Consider the following 17,882-nt stretch of genomic DNA (forward strand, 5'->3'; position numbering starts at 1 on the left):
TTTCTTTTCATATAAATCAGGAGAATTAGAACTTAGAGCAGTAATAGTTTTTCTAGCTGTAACTCGGAATTTCATTTATCCACCTGAATCTAAGTATCAGAAGAAAGTCCAATAGAGCCAGACATTGGTTGTCTACAGCAGTTTTAAAGACATGGAAAACTAATAATACAAGATGCTATTTCTGTTGAGTGATGTGTAACATGTATATTATGCTTTTCCTTCCTTGGTTTAAATAGCTCTTTTTGGTTTGAGGTTTTTGAGGAAGAAACCAAATAAGATGTGTACTTTGTTTTTAGGCAGAATGCTGTTGTATTGTACTGCTTTCTGTAAGGCTAAGGATATGCCGTAGTGAAGCTTTTAGAAAGACATCAAAAAGTATTGTGTTATAAAGAGTATTGCTGTTTGTAACCTGTGCAACTCTAATGAACAACCAAATTATTTTAGGAATGATGAACTGTTGAAGAATTATGATACAAATCTTTTTATAAAAAAATGACCAAAAGTCAGTATTTGTTTTATAATTATTTCTCCACACAATTTCCTAGCATTAGTGACATCGTCCGCACTTGCAAAGTAACCCCTTTTTAGTAATATCCAACTATATGTGTGCAAAAGAATATGGTGAAACTACAAGCTACTTACTGTTTTTTTATTTCCCATAATTTAGAAATAAGAGTTGGAATTGTCAGATAGCTTGAGGTTTTTGATCCCTTTAAGGGAAGTCTGAGATTTCAGTTTGATTCAGCAGTAGTTCAGTTTATACTTCTAGGTGTTGGAACTAGGTTAACTTAACTTTTTAAAATAGGGGTATATTTGTATGATCTTTTAACACTTATTCAGATATGAGACATACATGATTGGGTGCATAGATAAATCATGTTGCATAGCATGAAGAATAAAAAGTAAAAAAGGTCAAATTCTAATGAACCTATTATGTTTATCATTGAGCAATGATGTATGAAAATGACAGTCCTTATTTGAAAAGCTTATTGTTGAAACCTACAGTAATAAAAAACAAGAGTCAAAAAGTATAATCTGGTTTAAAACAAGTGAAAAATAAAACCTTCATTTCAGGGATAACATTTGGAAATGTTCCCTAAAAATGAACTCCTAATAATTTGTAGTAGTTAGCTCTGTTTCCTCTTAGTCAGGACAGAACCAGTTCTTAGGCTTTATTTTGTTTTCTGACAACCTTTTCAAGCAGGTTAATTGGCAAATCCCTTGGTAGTGTATATATGAAGTACATGTTCAGCTGTCTCAAAGTTGTGAAGAGCTTTATGTACTATTTGTTGGTTTTGTCTAGCCTGAATTTTGTTATATTCATGAACTTTTTACATTTATATTCCAGCCATCTTGGTAGGTTTTTCCTCAGCAGTTCACTGTGATTATTTTTTTTTTCCTAAACTCTTCTTTAAGAAATATTTCTTCAAAAGCTTCAGTTATTTCTGTCAATATCTATCTCAAATATTACTCAGGCATATTGGTAGCTTTCAGGTAATTTTAGAGTATGTTTACGTACTTAAAAGTAGCTTGTTTCATACTGGTTTTGAACAGTTTGCATTTCTAATAAGAGTTTTCATGCTTTACTCATTTATCATACTTGAAAAAAATATATGCTGAGTGTTACTCTTGTTGATTAGTTAAATTCTTTAAAGTGTATCCAATGCTAGTATTCATATATTTTCCAATCCTGTTGCAGATGTATTTCTATCTCAGTGTTAATTTGATGCAGCTAGTCCTTCTTTCTGGCACTCTGGACATTTCTAGTAACATAGAGCTAGTACTAACAGTGCTTTATAGAGACTTTTCCTTTAGAGGGTCATTTCACGTAATCAGACTGGTGAAAAGGGCAATGTTATCCTTGACTGTATAAATACACATAAACATGTAAGAAGAAGTAATTCATTTTGCCTTTGTATCTCCTACTGTTAATACTACTATTAGAACAACTTTTTAAATTGTAATACACATGCTTCAGGAAGTGTAAAAAGCCCTAGAGCTCAAAGGAAGGTGGCAGAAGGACCACAGTGTAGTGGTGCAATGCTGACAAAGTTCAATTTATTCATCTGATTTAAAAGAAAATTTAAAAAATTATTTCATCATGAAAGAGATCTCTACTGGGACAGAGGAACTCAACTTTGCTGATAAAGGCATAACAACATCCCCCAGAGGGACACTGAAATATTATTTTTTTTTAAGATTGAAGAGGAATTAGCTAAGTGCTAAAGACACGAGAAGAAAAATCAATTAAATACTAAGATGCAACCTCTGCCTCTGAAGTTCCCTAAGCCATGGAGCTAGGGGCTTCTATCAGGGAAGGTATCAGTCTCTGCTGTCCTCTTATCCCTGCAACCACTCAAAAATGACTGCTGTGGAGGGAAAGGCAGATGAACTGGATAACCTAGCACAGGTGTTCTGAAAACATCTCTTAATGTGAGATTGAATAGCTTTTAAGGAACAGCTTTTTATCCTATATAGCTTCTAGAATAAATTACCTAAGTTTTTATGCTAGAGGTGAGCAGAGGTATGATTGGATCATCGTGATGCTTTCTGACCTCCAAACCCTTTTTTAATAAGGGAATACACTTGCTTGCATAGAACTCTGTGTGAACTTCATAGTTGCACAATTACATGCATTAGGCCCACAAGCTGACAGCTAAGTGGGAGAGAAATGTCTGTCTTCCCCGTATGTGTCTGGGATTGGCTGTGGCTGCAGATAACTTCTCTGACAAGATTGAGCAGGGCTTACAGTATTTACAGAGAACTCATCTTTCTTATATATTGACTTAAGTGTCCTACTCAAATGATCAGGATCATACTCCTCATCAGATTTGCAAAGGAAGGGGATTTTTCTGCAAATCAGAGTTGCAGATAACGGAGACTTCTTCAAGCGATAGTCCATAGCTTACTTCTCCACGAATAAATTAAATAAACATGTCAGTGACTTTTTTCTTGCGCTGAGGACCACTGGCACAGAAATTCTTGTGTCCACACTAATAAGCTGAACAGAGTACCTTTGTATGTTTTGCCTGTTCGTGATTGTGTGGGGCCACCTTCTGAACTTTTCCTGGGAATTCTTTGAGATAAGTTGTTATCATGGGCCAAATCTGTGCAAGGAACTTTTTTTTTTTTAACAATTTGATCGACTTTTAAAACAGTTTGACAATACAGATGAGAAAATTTCAGTGTCCAGGAGAGTGGTCCATTTCACTTTTTAATTCAGTGCTATATATATATATATTTTAGCATGCGCATACTCATACCCTGACAAAAAAGACTAGAAATTTTTCCTTTTTAAATGCCCTTGGAGGGCACAGTGACACTTCCTGTTTCATTCATGGCACGACAGGAGGCAGTTGCCATTCCCATTCTTCACCATCTGGTTGAAATGATAATAGTCTATCTCTGCAGTTTCAGTCTTGCTGATGTGTCAGAGTTGTCAGTGACAGCTGTACATCCATCATGCATTTCCCACCTGTCTGATGTGGCTCTTCAGCAGCCCTGCAGGTGTGCCCAGAAGTCCCAGGCCTCTTTCCCATCTGCCTCATCAAATGACTTCTGATCCATTCAGGGTGGGAACGGACATGTAATCAACAATCTTGCCTCATACCTCTTTCCACATTCCACTTCCCTCCCGAGCCCGGCCGCATTTCAGGGACATACACACCCACTGTATTAGGAGGCATATGATCTTCTTTTCCAGTTTGGGCAAAGGATTTCCTTGGCTGTCTCAAAATGATCAGACTGCCATCTCATCCTGAGGTTTTTTGCAACCTGCATATCTATATTCTTAGATTCAGATTTTGTGGTGGTCCTCTTACACATTCTGTCAGTGAATCAAAAAAGAAAATACATTCACATCTTGCATTTTTCATAAGACTTGTGACTGTTGTTAACATTTTTAATGGTTGGTTGAGATAATTGTTGGCCTGACAATTTGTTTTGGTTGTCTTTGGCTCGTGAAGTATTTACTAAGCTCCTGGTGACAGCTATGACCCATCTTTACCTTTGTGGTGGTTTTGTTTGTTTGATAGAAATTAGACCTATCTAATCTCACGGGTAATCTGGATGATTTGTCACTTCAGACATTTCTTGGCTTGAAGCTACTATCTGGCAAGTATTAACTTTGTAGTCTTCCACATTTTGGAACCCAACATCTGTGGGTTAAATGGATTCCTTGGAAATTCAACATAGAGGAAATGGTGTCAAAACCAAAAAAGACAAGTTAGGCTGATTTGGTGAAATCATACAGAGAAGCAAATGAAGAAATCAAGCTGTTTGGTACATAAAAATGATAAGAACTTTCAAACAAATAATGAGCAGAAACCATCCATCTGAAAGGAAAAAATGAAAAAAATGGAGCTTGAAGGTGATGTAGGTAAAGTCAGTCATTGGACATTGAAACCTTAGAATTTTTTTTCTGTTAAACTGAGCCATGGGAGTATATGAATGCTCCTTACAGGAAATTAATTATTGCCTATAAAATTTGAATATTTAACGAAGCCATAATTAGAATACATTGCTACCTGGGTATATTCTTGCAAAAATGATTAAGTGTATTGGAAAATAAAATCATGTTTTCCTTGGTTTTAATACCTAATTTAAGTTTCATTATCATCATGTTTTCTTACAAATGCTAGCCTATGCATAATGAAGAACAGTTGTTACCCAGCATAAACTGAAGACTGCCATGGTCTGTGTTTTTAAAAAATATAACAGGAACAAGGGGCTTAATTCACATCATTCTCTCCTACCGCAGTTCCTTGTGAAACTGAACTGAAGGTGAGGAGTAACTTCAGATTCATACCTGTATAAGAGTAAAGCAGATTCAGGCCCTAAGGGCAAAGTTTCAGCTCTGCTGAAACCAGTGACAACATTTTACTTGAGTTTAGTGGAACTGTCTTTCTTCCTAGATGTCCATTTTATCTAAGGATGTATGTCTTGAATTGTTTTTTTCCTAGTAGCACTGGATATTAAAAAACATTAGAAGACCTATACTTCACATGTATTGCCCAGACTTCCTTGTGTTCAGTTCTAAATGACATTTTAAAGAACTTGAGCAAGTTTCAGTTTTCTCACTAAATAAGCTTGAGCCCTGTCCGCTTTCTTTGAGGAATAATTTTGCATTAACTTCAGTAGGACTAGTTTCAGGCTCTGTCCTAAATGCAGAAATAAGAGGTTTGCTTCCTTAAATATGTAAAAGGCAGGAAATACTCAGTAAAATCTTCCTTTATCTCTGTATCTGTGTGATCTTAAAGCTTTGTGACATACAAAACCTGATTATATTCCAACACATTTTATCTAAGAATGCTGATTTGATTACGTCCCTCTCTCAAAACAGCAAATGGAAAATCAGTGGGAACTTTATGTGCGTATAGGATGGCAGAGTTTGAACCACCTTGATGAGATCAGTGCATATGAACACTTGAGTTCAAAATTAGAGTTTAATCCCACAAACTCGTCCACACTTAGTAGCTTTAAAAATCAAAGGAATTCCATGTGGTCACAGCAATCTATGTGCATAGAGAGTTTACTAGATTTATTCAAAATTTTAACCTTTGTTGTTTTGTCCATGGATTTGGCTTACAGACACGCCTTAACTCTTTTTAGCACTGAAAGGTATATATCTTGTGATCACACTCATACATGATAACCATCCTTCGGTTATTTTTAACAGAAATGTCTGGTGGCCTGAAATCAGTAACTATATGGGTTAAAAATTGAAGTATAAAGATGGTATCTTTCATCTTTGTTTTCACTCACCATTCAAAAGAACAGAAATTATTGTGAAACATAGTGCAAGGAAATCAGTATAAATCCTTGAAAATCAAAGGTGTTGTATGAGTGTTCTCATACCGCAAGCCATATCATAGGATTGCATGTCCAAAATACGAAGGTGTAATTAATGAATTGACTGCTGCATGACCACTGCTATTGCTATTAGCGCTACTGCAGAAAACATTTTAATTCCATATTCAGCTCTGGATACTCACATGTTAACTACACAAAAACTCATTGAGCTTCTGTATTTGAAGGATTTACCTAAATTGATGAAAATTCTCCTTTAAAGACATTATTTAGATTTTTTGCAAAAATGTTTTTCATTTTAGTTTGTTACAGTGTACTTGTAAGACATATAATTATTGGAAGATAATAAGAAAGGAACTATAATGGCAGTTCATAAGATTTTTTTGTAATATAATTGTTGGTGTAATAATTGAGAGTTGTAGTTTTAAATTAGAATCAAGGTCTAAGTAGTAGAAGTTACAATTAATATTGTTCAGTTGATAAGTGTGAGACTAAAAGGATTCCAGTTATGTTGAAAAAAGTAGAAGTTAAGTGTTTTGAGTCAGTAGCTGTCTATAGACATGCTGCTGTAACTTCGTAACAGCATGGTAGACTGCTTTATGGAGCCGGTGATTACAAAGATCCACTTTAACCATTTTTTTCTTACTGGCAGGTGTCCCACTGGCCTGAGGCCAGCGGCTGTGAGTGTACTGCAGCTTGCGGTTTACACCAGAGTGTAGAAAATGCCGACACCAGCTGGCTGCACATAATTAAGCTGATTGCGGTCTGACAACTTGAACTGTGATACAAATATGTGATGAATATACAAAATATCTTACAAATTTGATTCTCTGACATATTTTATCTACTTTCTTTCTCCTTAACAGGTATGATATCTGCACTTACAAAAACAAGCCTTGTGGAACACTGGGTAAGATTATAAAGAGAAACTTCAGCTTGTATTTGCTGTTCCCTTGCTTTATACTCAGCTATTGATGTATTGACTGATTAGATCTTTATAAGTTTATGCTTCCAAAATCTTGCAGTTTTATAAAAATGAACAATAAAAGGTAACCTAAGTGGGTTTCGGCTTTGATATGTTGCTGGAAGTTTAAATTAAGTGAGGTGCTGCTGTGTATTTCTTCTGTGGCAGCTGTAGTTGTGATAAAACCTAGCAGATGACTCAAACTTAGTTCTTACAGAAGAGAACTTGCTGGTTTTATTCCATTTAACATGTGTCCATGATCTAATTAAAAAAAAAAAACACAAGTAAAAGACCTCAGGAAAGTTAAAAACAACAAAAAAGCCCCAACCACTTACAAAAGAAACAAGCTTTGAGGTTTACACTGTTGCTGTGTTGTACACAGGGAGTACAACTCCAGATTGTTCCTTTCACAGACTTAGAGAAAAATACCACAGTGATATAAGTTACAGTAACATTGAAACTCCTTAAAACAATGCTTTGACAACAGAGAAGCACACAGAGCAACCTTAGGTGCAGGATGGAGAGCTATTGTTCTCTCCATACGTAAATTTGTCGCTAAAAGTTATTTACTATAGTATAGTTATTACCTTTAATAGTACTTTAATATATTAGAAAAATATTATTCAAAGACTAACGTGACATTTATTTAGATTTTTTTCAGTTTGCATCCTTTCATAAGCCTCTTTCTCAGAAGTAAAGAAACAATTCTAATTCAGCTAGTTCAGACTATTAATAATTTTCTCAATCAGAGCTCATAACTGTATTTGCTTTGACTTTCCCTATAGTACTGTATGCTTTGATAGCCTTAACTCATTTTAATTTTTCTACAAGTCCCACTCAAATCAGCACAAAGCTTCTGGCACAGGGATGTAGTTTACCTGGGGAAAGGTACCAGAATTTTGCTTGCTGCAAATATAAATATGCACAGCATGTTTTAGTAAAAGGCAAATGATGCTGATGAATTTCTAAATGTGACAGATTTTCTTTGACATCTCTGTGGAGGAGAGAGAACTGAAGATACTGTATATTTGTGTCATAGAAATGTCTTTGCAAGCATTAAAAGAAGGAAGTTTGAAAGAGCATATATTCACGTATGAACTACTTGATATTTTTACGTGATATTTTTAACACAGATCATTAGCGTACTAGTTCTTACTGTATCAGGCTTTGGCGTAAAGGCAAATTCTGCTTCGCTTGAATCCAGCATAACAGAGGATAGACTTTGGCAAATGTTTTATTAAACAAAAGGCTTGATTTTTTTTTTTTTTTTTTTAAATAAAAATCACATAGGGTATCAGTTCCAACTCTGTTATAGGACCCTTGGCAACACAACCATGACAATTTATTTGCATTATAGGCATTGAATTGGAGAAGAGACAAGGCCCTGTGGCCCTCTTTTGCAAGGCATTTAATATGCTTAACTCCCACTGACCTCCAGTAACTAAAGCTAAGCGTATATTATTTAAGGAGTCTGTGAACAAAAGTCTGAGAGGTTTCAAAAGGTCAAAAGAAACCTGAATCATTGGTATTCTAGGAAGACAAAGAAGTAAAGGGTTTCTTTTGTGTGGCAGAGACACACCTCTCCTATTCCTGTTACCTAAAACAGGAATCATTCATGGAACCTCTCAGAAAAGATAGATGTCTTTGCAGCATGTCTGTGGCTCCAGTGAAGGACAACTCATTTTTAAATCTGAGCCATAAATTGAGTTCTTGACTTGATCTCTGTCACTTTCTGCAAGCATGGTATGGAATTACGTTAATCTGGTCCTGTAAGTCACTGAAGCAAGTGCTCAGTTACAAGACCTGAAGATACAGATGACTTTCTTGCTCAAATGTGGTGGACTTTGCAGGGGAACATGACAGTTGTATATAAGTATTGTCGTGTTGTCTTCAGAATGTTCTGCTCAATTAGAATAGCATAGGTGAACTGTAATTATTGTTTTTTCTACAGGTTGCACACTGCAAAAAATTGACAGAGTTTTCTCCATGGATAGTCTTTTTTCTTCTGATGTTTTATCCTGTTCTCAGTGGATGTGTCTACACCCATGATTTGTTTATAACAGTAGTACTGTTTTGATGCAAATTCTACAGACACACATTGTCAACTTTTGCCCATGTCAATTTGGATATCAGAGTAGTTTTGATGTGTGCAAACTAGATTTGTTTTGGAGAAAACTTGAGTCAGAACACATACTCCCCAAATGCTCCGTATGTGCCTACGGGAGATATTACAGTCAAAATCACTGCGTGGACTGTATTGTCATGATATCCTGTAATATTGTTTACCTTTAGAAGGCTTTGAGCCACCTGTGTAGTGAGTATGCTCAGCCTGTGGGATTAAACTAGTCCAAACTGGAGTGTCCAGTCCACATACAGATATGTGAAGAGCCTCATCAATATCAGTGCTTCATGCTGCTGACCCGTTCATATGGCTCCACATTACTTGCTAATGTGGGCACAGCCAGGAAGCACTTGTCATCTTACTACTTGCTTACTGTTAGTCGAAACAGAATAACTTGAAGTGCCTGCTCATATAAAGAGTATGATTTCTCTCTTCCCCTCTCCCTGCCCCATTTCCCCCACCCCCAACAAAAGTTACACTTTTTTCAGTCATTTTTTTGTTATAGTGTAGTTAATGGAGCAGGTAATTTCCTTAAAGAAAGGATTACTGCTGCTTACAGATAAGAAACTCTAGGGAGGAATACATTAAATAAATCCAATGTTTAGAGCTTTCTCTAGTGGGACTAAATTATGACTGCAGTATGTTGTGTGATAATCTGTTGCTGAAGAATGTGTAAGATACGGAAGAACCATATTCTGTAAATGCCAGTGACTTTCTCTCTCTAGAGAAAGTTTTTAAAAGCACTTGTAATACAGTAAGGTTTTAATTCCAGAAGATGATGGGTGATAAATGGAAAAGACTTCATGGTTAAATGAATGCTTGTTATTAACATGTCTCCTCTCTCTTCATTGATGCATTCAGTTTTGGTTTTTTAAAATATTTTTAACGCACCATGTGGGGCTTTTCATAGCTAAAAAAGTTGCTTGTATGTTTTTATGAACCCACTAAACTTAAACAGATTTCTTTAGAAAAATAGTGTGGATACATTTTGCTTTCTTCAGGCTCAAGAATGTTAAAATAGAAATGCTTTCTTGAATTCCCACTCCTGGCTCAAGTTACTAGGTGGTCCCAAGTTACCAGAAGTAAAATTTATAAATCTAACCCCTAGTCTAGACATTTTCCAGCACTGACTGCAGTTCAAAAAATATTAATGTCTAGCCGGCAAAGTGAAATTCCCCCCAGTGATTTTGCAAATGACTAGAAAGTTAACCTTTTGCCAACTGCTCCTTCTGTGCATAGAGGTTATTAAAAAGAATCCAGGCATTTATAACTAGCGCTTTTAAGACTGAAACACCTTGGCATGACCCTTTGTGTCTCCTTCTGTTTATTCAGGCTTGGCCTCTGTGGCTGGAATGTGTGAGCCTGAAAGGAGCTGCAGCATTAATGAAGACATTGGCCTAGGTTCAGCTTTTACCATTGCACACGAGATTGGTCACAAGTGAGTGAGTTTAAAAAAAGAATATGTTTTAATGTATCACCTTTTTAATATTAGTTTAATAATAGAATAATAGTTTGGGGGTTTTTTTCCTGCATGGCTGTACCATCTCTATTCTGGTGCTCTATGTTTCTATATGTAGTATTCATGAGTGGCAGTATATTTTATTTTGTATATATTACCATGGGCTTTAAATTTAGAACTGAAGAGTCATTGTTTATGCTTTGATTTTAGTTTCCAGTTAAATCTGCGCTTTTGAGATTTGGCTCACAACCTTGCCACTGTGTTTCATATTTTTAAATATCTAGCTTTGAAAATTTTCTCTTCCCCCCTCCCCCTTTTACTTTTGTCTACCTTTCTTTATGAAGCAAAAATGGTTAAAAGGTGATTTTTTTGCTTTTTATTATTTTGTCTTAAATGTAATTCAAGCTATTTTCATTAAAACATTGATTCTGTTGTCAATATTCATACACTTAGTCATCTTTCACTCAAGCATGAAGTATATAAAACAGTCATAGAGGAGTCATAGCATCACTTGTTACATTTTAAGCATCAGCATATCATTTTAAAGAGTGTGATGTTAAGAGTGATAAAATCTGAGTAGAGTTTGGTCTGGAAATATTTCATGTCTTCCTTCAAAAGACAGCAGTGTTAATACATTGTGATGACTCTAAAAAGACTAAGTACCTTCTATTATCTAGAGGTTTCCTTCTTTGTTTACCTACACTGAGTTGACCAACACTGACTTAAGGGTGACATATTCTTCCAAACATTAGCTGATGCAACTGCTAAAAGCTTCAATGCAGACTGAAATGGAAGCTATCAATTTGCTGATCAAAAAAAGGAGATGAAAGTAAACAGTTATTTCCAGCCTACCTATCATGCAAGATAATCACTGGTCAAGTATGATCTCATTGATATTATGTATGAAAAAACCACTGTAGTTCTACTGAAGTAGATGAATTTTAGAATCCAAAAGCAATTGTATAAGATCCGAACCAAAAATAACTTAAAACACATGTAATACTCCTCATCTTCATTTCCTTCCTTCTTTTCCTTCACTTGCATGAGTTGAAAAAGATAGGGTAAAGGAAAATGTATTTCCCCTGTTGAGGAAAGAGCTCCTCCAAATCACTCTAACGTGATTTTCATCGTTCTGAAATTCTTGTTACTAACATCTCTTATAGTAATAGGTGACCTTGCTGTGAATTTGTCACATTTAACACAGAAAACTATCTTTCAATACCACATCTTCATTCTAATCCATATGTCATGCAGCTACATATTTTATGCAGGTTATTCCACTGATACATGAAAATAATTTAAATATATGCAGCTATTTTATCATGTAAAGCTAGCATGATGACAGTTGATTTGAAGAGCTTAGAATTTGGTTAGAATCCGAGAAGAACAATATAGCGATAGCGTATATCCTGTGATCACAGGAATTTCTTTAACCATCTGTGTTTTCTACATTCCGTATCTTGTGGCTTATATGTAAAGTCTTTTAAAATTCTGAAATCTCAGCTGTTTGAGGCTTTCGCCTCATCCTGTAGCTGGCATGACATGTCAAATGCTTGTTTGAAAAGGAAGTAGAAATCATATTCCTTTGGCTTTTATCCAATGCACAGTGGTTAAAGAAAGTTGCATTGTAAGCTTGGTGTTAAAAATGAACATGCCATGTAGATACTTTCAGTAAAAGCTGAAAAGAATATGTGGGCAAAAAATCTTCAAGGTTTATAATGTTTTGTGCTATCCACACATTACCCCCTGTTCACCCACACTGTGACTGAATGCCTCTGTGACTAAATCAAGGAAGTTGTTACTTCCTCTCAACTTCCTGCTTCCTAGTACCTACTAGAAGGTACTTGCATATGTGAGTAAAATAATTGTCTTGGGGAGCCTTGTAAGCTTTCTTCTTTGGCTGAACTGTGATGATTGCTTTTCTCTTCAGACATACATGGGAAATAGGAAATTGGCTTCATTATCAAGTGAAAAATAGAAGCATTTAAGGAACATGTCTACACTGAATATATAACATATAACAAAAAAACACTCAAATTAGAATGGGAGGACTGTACTTTGAAAGATCATGTTTTTATTAGTTACATAGTTGCCATGAAATACTGAGTTTTTAAAAAAATGTTGAACTGAGGAGTAAAATTTTCTTGTGATTAAAAGAGAATGGTAATGATAATACATATATTTTGATAGATTATCCACAGTTTGTCCAAAATTGGATGTGTAAGATTCCCTGATGGAAGCATGGCTCAATTAAATTATAGAGTGATGAGAAGTCATCAGATCATTCAATCTGACTTTCTGTATATCATAGTGTATTAAATTTAAGTCATTTAACCTTGTATTGATCCAAGTAACTTCCATTTGGTTGAAAAATATTATGCAGAAAAGCACTTAGTCTTGAAGACTTAAAGAGAGTGAGAGAGTGAATGTGATTATTATGGTCAGTCATACTTTCTGTTTAATATTTATAAGTGTTTTTTAAAATATTTTTGTGGCTTCTGTTCCTTACCACTTGTAGTTTTTCTGTGTGTATAACCCAGTTTTGGTGCAGATAAGCTGTGTGCAGCTGAGACTCATAAACAGCTATTTTTCTTGAAGACAGCCATACACTGTGATTAACTCTGTGATTCTTTCCTGAGGGCCTAAAGAATGGTGTTAGACTAACAGTTTTATAGTTGTTTCTCCCTATGCATGGTTCTGAGAACAGCCTTGTATTACTCTTAGTACTTCCGTGAATCACATAAAATTCCGAGTGGGCCCTTTAGCCTTCAGAATAGTGTCTCTAGAAATTTGATTTATGATACTTGACTTACAGAATGCTTACTTTCCTATCATTATATGTTTCACACCGAAGAAATGCTTAAGATTTCTGGTGAGCAAAAATTACAACCAGTGATTTCTCATGGCAGGAGTGAGAATTGAATGCATATCCCCTGCATTGTCAAGCAAAGTTTGACTTTTTCTTCTTAGTGAAGAAAGGAACTATTTTAAGGCCTGAATGTGGTCTTATGCTCAGACAATTTGTGAGATTTAAGATCCAGTCCCCTTTTCTGTTTCCCTACCAGCTGAGTTAGGTCGCTTTCCACTCTATGGTTTTTAATTTGGATACTTCTAAAATGCCTAGCTTGCCCCATGCACACGGTACAGGATGCTTGGTTGAGCTGATAAGGAATTCTAGGTTCCATTGAAAGGGGTATATCCCTAGAATAAAGTATTGTGCAATTCATTGTTGCAGTCCTGTGGAGTTAGCTGAGATCTGGAAACTGAATAACAAAGTGAAAAAGAATGAGTAAAAGAGGGGAAAAAAAGGAAATGTCAAAACTCAAGGACAGTGGACTAGACTTAGAACAGAGAGCTGCCTATAAAACTTGGAGTAAGAAAAGAATTTACTGAAGACAGACAGCTATTGAGGGCTGTACAGAAGGAGCAGGGAGAAAAGACTGGTAGCTAAAGTAATTTCTGAAAAGTCAAAATTGTTTTAACTTATAGAAGATGTAATGAATTGAAATTCAGAGGAGTTTGGCAGTCATATCTTGGATGAAAAAAAGGTGTAAGGAATACTAATAAAATAGATTATAGTCTAACGGAGTAAATTGGCTTCAAGATGAAGAGCAACAATATTTTCAAGCATGTATTTAGTTCTGAATCAATTCATACCACTAAGATGTGGCTGCAATTCTAGCACTTTTTAAAAGTCTTTTTTTAAGTCTATGTGCAAAGTAGAAAAATAGCGTAAGTACCCCTGCTCCCATATAAGAAAGTTAGTCTTCAGCGCTGGAGTAGAAATTTCTAATCTAGGAAATCCTAGGGGAACTTTCAGTAGCTGGTTGTCTTTTCAGTGATCAGTAGCTTCATGTTTGAACAGTGTATTGGGTTTGCATGGCAAGGTTTTGGTAGTGGGGGGGCTGCAGACGTGGCTTCTGTGAGAAGCTGCTAGAAGCTTCCCCCATTTCCAATAAAGCCAGTGCCAGCCAGCTCCAAGTTGGACCTGCTGCTGGCCAAGGCTGAGCCCATCAGCGATGGTGGTAGCACCTCTGGGATAACGTATTTAAGAAAGGGAAAAACTGTGCAATTGCAGTTGGAGAGAGGGGTGAGAACACATGAGAGAAGAGACCCTGCAGACCCCCAGGTCAGTGAAGAAGGAGGGGGAGGAGGTGCTCCAGGTGTTGGAGCAGAGATTCCCCTGCAGCCCATGGGGAAGACCCTGGTGAGGCAGGCTGTCTCCCTGCAGCCTATGGAGGTCCACAATGGAGCAGATATCCACCTGCAGCCCGTGGAGGACCCCACGCTGGAGTAGGTAGATGCCTGGAGGAGGCTGTGACCTCATGGGAAGGCTGTGCTGGAGCAGACTCCTGGCAGGACTTGTGGCCCTGTGGAGAGAGGAGCCCACGCTGGAGCAGGTTTTCTGGCAGGACTTGTGACCCCGTTGGGGTACCCACACTGGAGCAGTCTGTGCCTGAAGGACTGCAGCCCGTGGAAAGGACCCATTCTGGAGCAGTTCATGAAGGACTGCAGCCTGTGGGAAGGACTCACACTGGAGAAGTTTGCGGAGGACTGTCTCCCGTGGGAGGGACCCCACAGTGGAGCAGGGGAAGAGTGAGGAGTCCTTCCCCTTCCCCTGAGGAGGAAGGAGCAGCAGAGACAATGTGTGATGAACTGACCACAACCCCCATTCCCTGTCCCCCTGCGCTGCTGGTGGGGAGCAGCTAGAGAATTCAGGAGTGGAGTTGAGCCCGGGAAGAAGGGAGGGGTGGAGGGAAGGTGTTTTAGATTTGGTTTTACTTCCCATTATCCTACTCTGGTTTGATTAGTAATAAATTAAACTAATTTCCCCAAGTCTAGTCCCCCATGACAGTAATTGCTGAGTATCTCCCTGTCCTTATCTAGACCCACAAGCCTTTCATATTTTTTCTCCCCTGTACAGTTCAGAACGCAAGTGACAGAGCAGCTTTGATGGGCACCTGGCATCCAGCCAGGATCAACCCACCACAATCAGTCAAACCTCAGCTGCATTATAGGACCTGATTTTGAGGGAGATGTTTTCTAGAAGAAATGCTTGTCAAGGAATGTATGTGTTGTACAACTAGAAAGCAAATGCTCCAATCTGAGGTAATGGGGACACATATACCAAACTTCAAAATAGCTTTCAACAATAATTGAAATACGACTGGGATGAGTTGTACTAATACCACCTCCTGTCAGTTATCCCATGAACAGATCTCCAGTTGATGCCGCCATTGTTTTATACGTGATGATGATGTCTTCCATCTTCATCTTCAAGTATAGCAGGGCTTACAGACTGTCTCAAATCTACAGTGTATGAACACCTGAACGCCAGCCAGAACAAGTTAAAACTTGTCCCTGCTAGATGCCTGGGGTCCTGCTAGATGCCTAGGATTGAGACCGTTGCCTTAAGTTTTTAGGTACAGTTTAAGTAATGTTTTTTAGTTAAAAAAAAACCAAACTGTGTCCAGTTTTTGGCTGGAGAAGCCATGTAAGACGTACATAATCATATTCTCGCTCTCTTGTCCCGCCCCAGTCTTTTTTCTTAAAGGAACATTGTTTTATGCCTGCCTTTGTAATATTGCAGGTATAAAAGCATGTAACTTCTATAAAAAAGTCTTCATTGGGACTTCAAATTTAATGATGTTTTATGCATATAAAATGAAATGTGTTAAGGCTAGAAAAACAATTCTGGTTTCTGTGACATTTCTATTTACAATATGAAAAAGGCTTGTGTCTACGTATCTGTGTTACGTGAAGTTTAGACTTTACAATACTAAAATAATTTGTCTAACATTAAAGCATTCTTATCAAGGAAAAGTAATGCAATAACACTTCACAGTTTTTAACAAAAGTGTAAGAAGAATAAATGGGGTCAAGAGGAAGGTTATCATAACCTTCAGGGCGTCATGAATTTTCAAAGGAAACCTGAGCTCAGAAGTTTGTTTTCTGGTTAGAGCCAATACTTTCCACTTTGACCTACAGTGTAGAGACCTGATGCGTTCATACTCTGGCTTTGTGTAGCACACAAACCTTACTTAATGTTACTCTTGTGGCATGAAAGCAGAATAACTATGGAAGTGTAAACCAAGAGGAGGAGTTTGTGCTCTAGTTTTTCTAATGTTCCCATAGAAGTCTGTCATTTCTCTATAAGAAAGTTCAGGTTTCTGAATAGACTGCATTTTTTTAGAAAATTAGAATTTGCTGTGCTTTTAAGAGCTTCATATGTTATTTAATACTAACTATGCTAATATATAAAAATTGTATTTGATGGGGTGTTTGATCATCAGTCATAACTCAGAGAAGAATGATGGTTAGGAATTAAATGGGAAAAATGTTATCATAAAAGTATGCTGAAATTATGTTTAATTTCATGGCAGTTATGCTTGTTATAAAGCTACCATTATTGAATTAGTTTGTTTCCAAAGTTTTCAGGGCAGTAATATGTTTCACCAAAGTCAAAGTTTTAAATTCTGCATTACTTCAGAATAAAGGACTAGGGATGCTCCAAACCATATAATAATCTCTAAATGCAGGAAATCAGCAGTTAAGGTTAAAATTCACATTAATGGCAATAGAAAGTGAAGTAACTAATTAATCTTGATTCCTCCCTTAAGGGGAACAATGTAATATGAGGTCATTTTAATAAATGCTATCAATGTTTGTGATCCTAAATTAAAATAACTAATTTTTCAAGACCATACTTTTTAATCCTTTTTTCTTTTATTTGTAATGTCATTTAAGGGTGAGTTGCAATTTGTGTGCTGTTAGGAAGCTATAACCAATACTTTTATAACATTGGCTAGAAATATATATATATGAGGCTACATAATAAAATGAGAACTTTATCTTATGACATGGTATGGGGGATATAGTTGAAAAGGCAAGGAAAAAATGCTGACCTCCTGTTACTATAAAACCATGAAATATGAAGATTGTATCTTCTCCAAAAATTTACCATAACATCACATCAGTTGACAAATATTTAATTGCTAGTAGACATGAGAATAATTAAGAAAATTACCATGTATTTCCACACAGAAATTGTGCTCTGATGCATGTAGTTCATAGCTCTCGTATTGTAGGGAAAAAAAATTCTTTTATTCTTTAATAGTAGATTATGTTCGCATTCATGTACTTTTTGTTGAACAAAATAATGCTGAAACATGCGAGTTTTCCTTCTCTTTCTTCCTTGTATATGCTCAAATGTCACTAAGGCAATTGAAAGCTATGGTAAACAGGGAAGCTGACAATTTTCTTATTTTTTCAATGTACTTTGTAAATAGACATTCTAAGCTATGTGAAATACATATATAGATCTAAATGACACTTTTAAAATAATTATAAGTACAACATACTACAAAAAAAATGAATAAAAAGTTTATGAAAAAGTTGGTATCTAATAAAATAAACTGGCAGTTTTTACAAGCACATTATATAATTCATGCTTTAGGTCTATATCTAGTACAAGAATACTTGTTCAAGCATGCCTTTCATCTCTTCTCTGTGTAGCAGAGGTTCACTGT

General features: G+C 36.4%; 1 protein-coding gene across 2 annotated transcripts in view; it reads left to right on the forward strand.

The window, feature by feature from the left end:
- ADAMTS6 (ADAM metallopeptidase with thrombospondin type 1 motif 6) overlaps window positions 1-17,882 on the forward strand; it is a 159,797-nt gene that overhangs the window by 53,146 nt on the left and 88,769 nt on the right. For both annotated transcript variants that reach the window (XM_049795340.1, XM_049795339.1), the window contains 2 exons: window positions 6,675-6,718; window positions 10,227-10,332. In XM_049795340.1, coding sequence (XP_049651297.1) covers window positions 6,675-6,718; window positions 10,227-10,332 — 150 coding nt within the window. The remainder of the gene's footprint in view (window positions 1-6,674; window positions 6,719-10,226; window positions 10,333-17,882) is intronic.

The sequence above is a fragment of the Accipiter gentilis genome, chromosome Z (assembly GCF_929443795.1).
Source record: "Accipiter gentilis chromosome Z, bAccGen1.1, whole genome shotgun sequence".
Taxonomy (NCBI): domain Eukaryota; kingdom Metazoa; phylum Chordata; class Aves; order Accipitriformes; family Accipitridae; genus Astur; species Astur gentilis.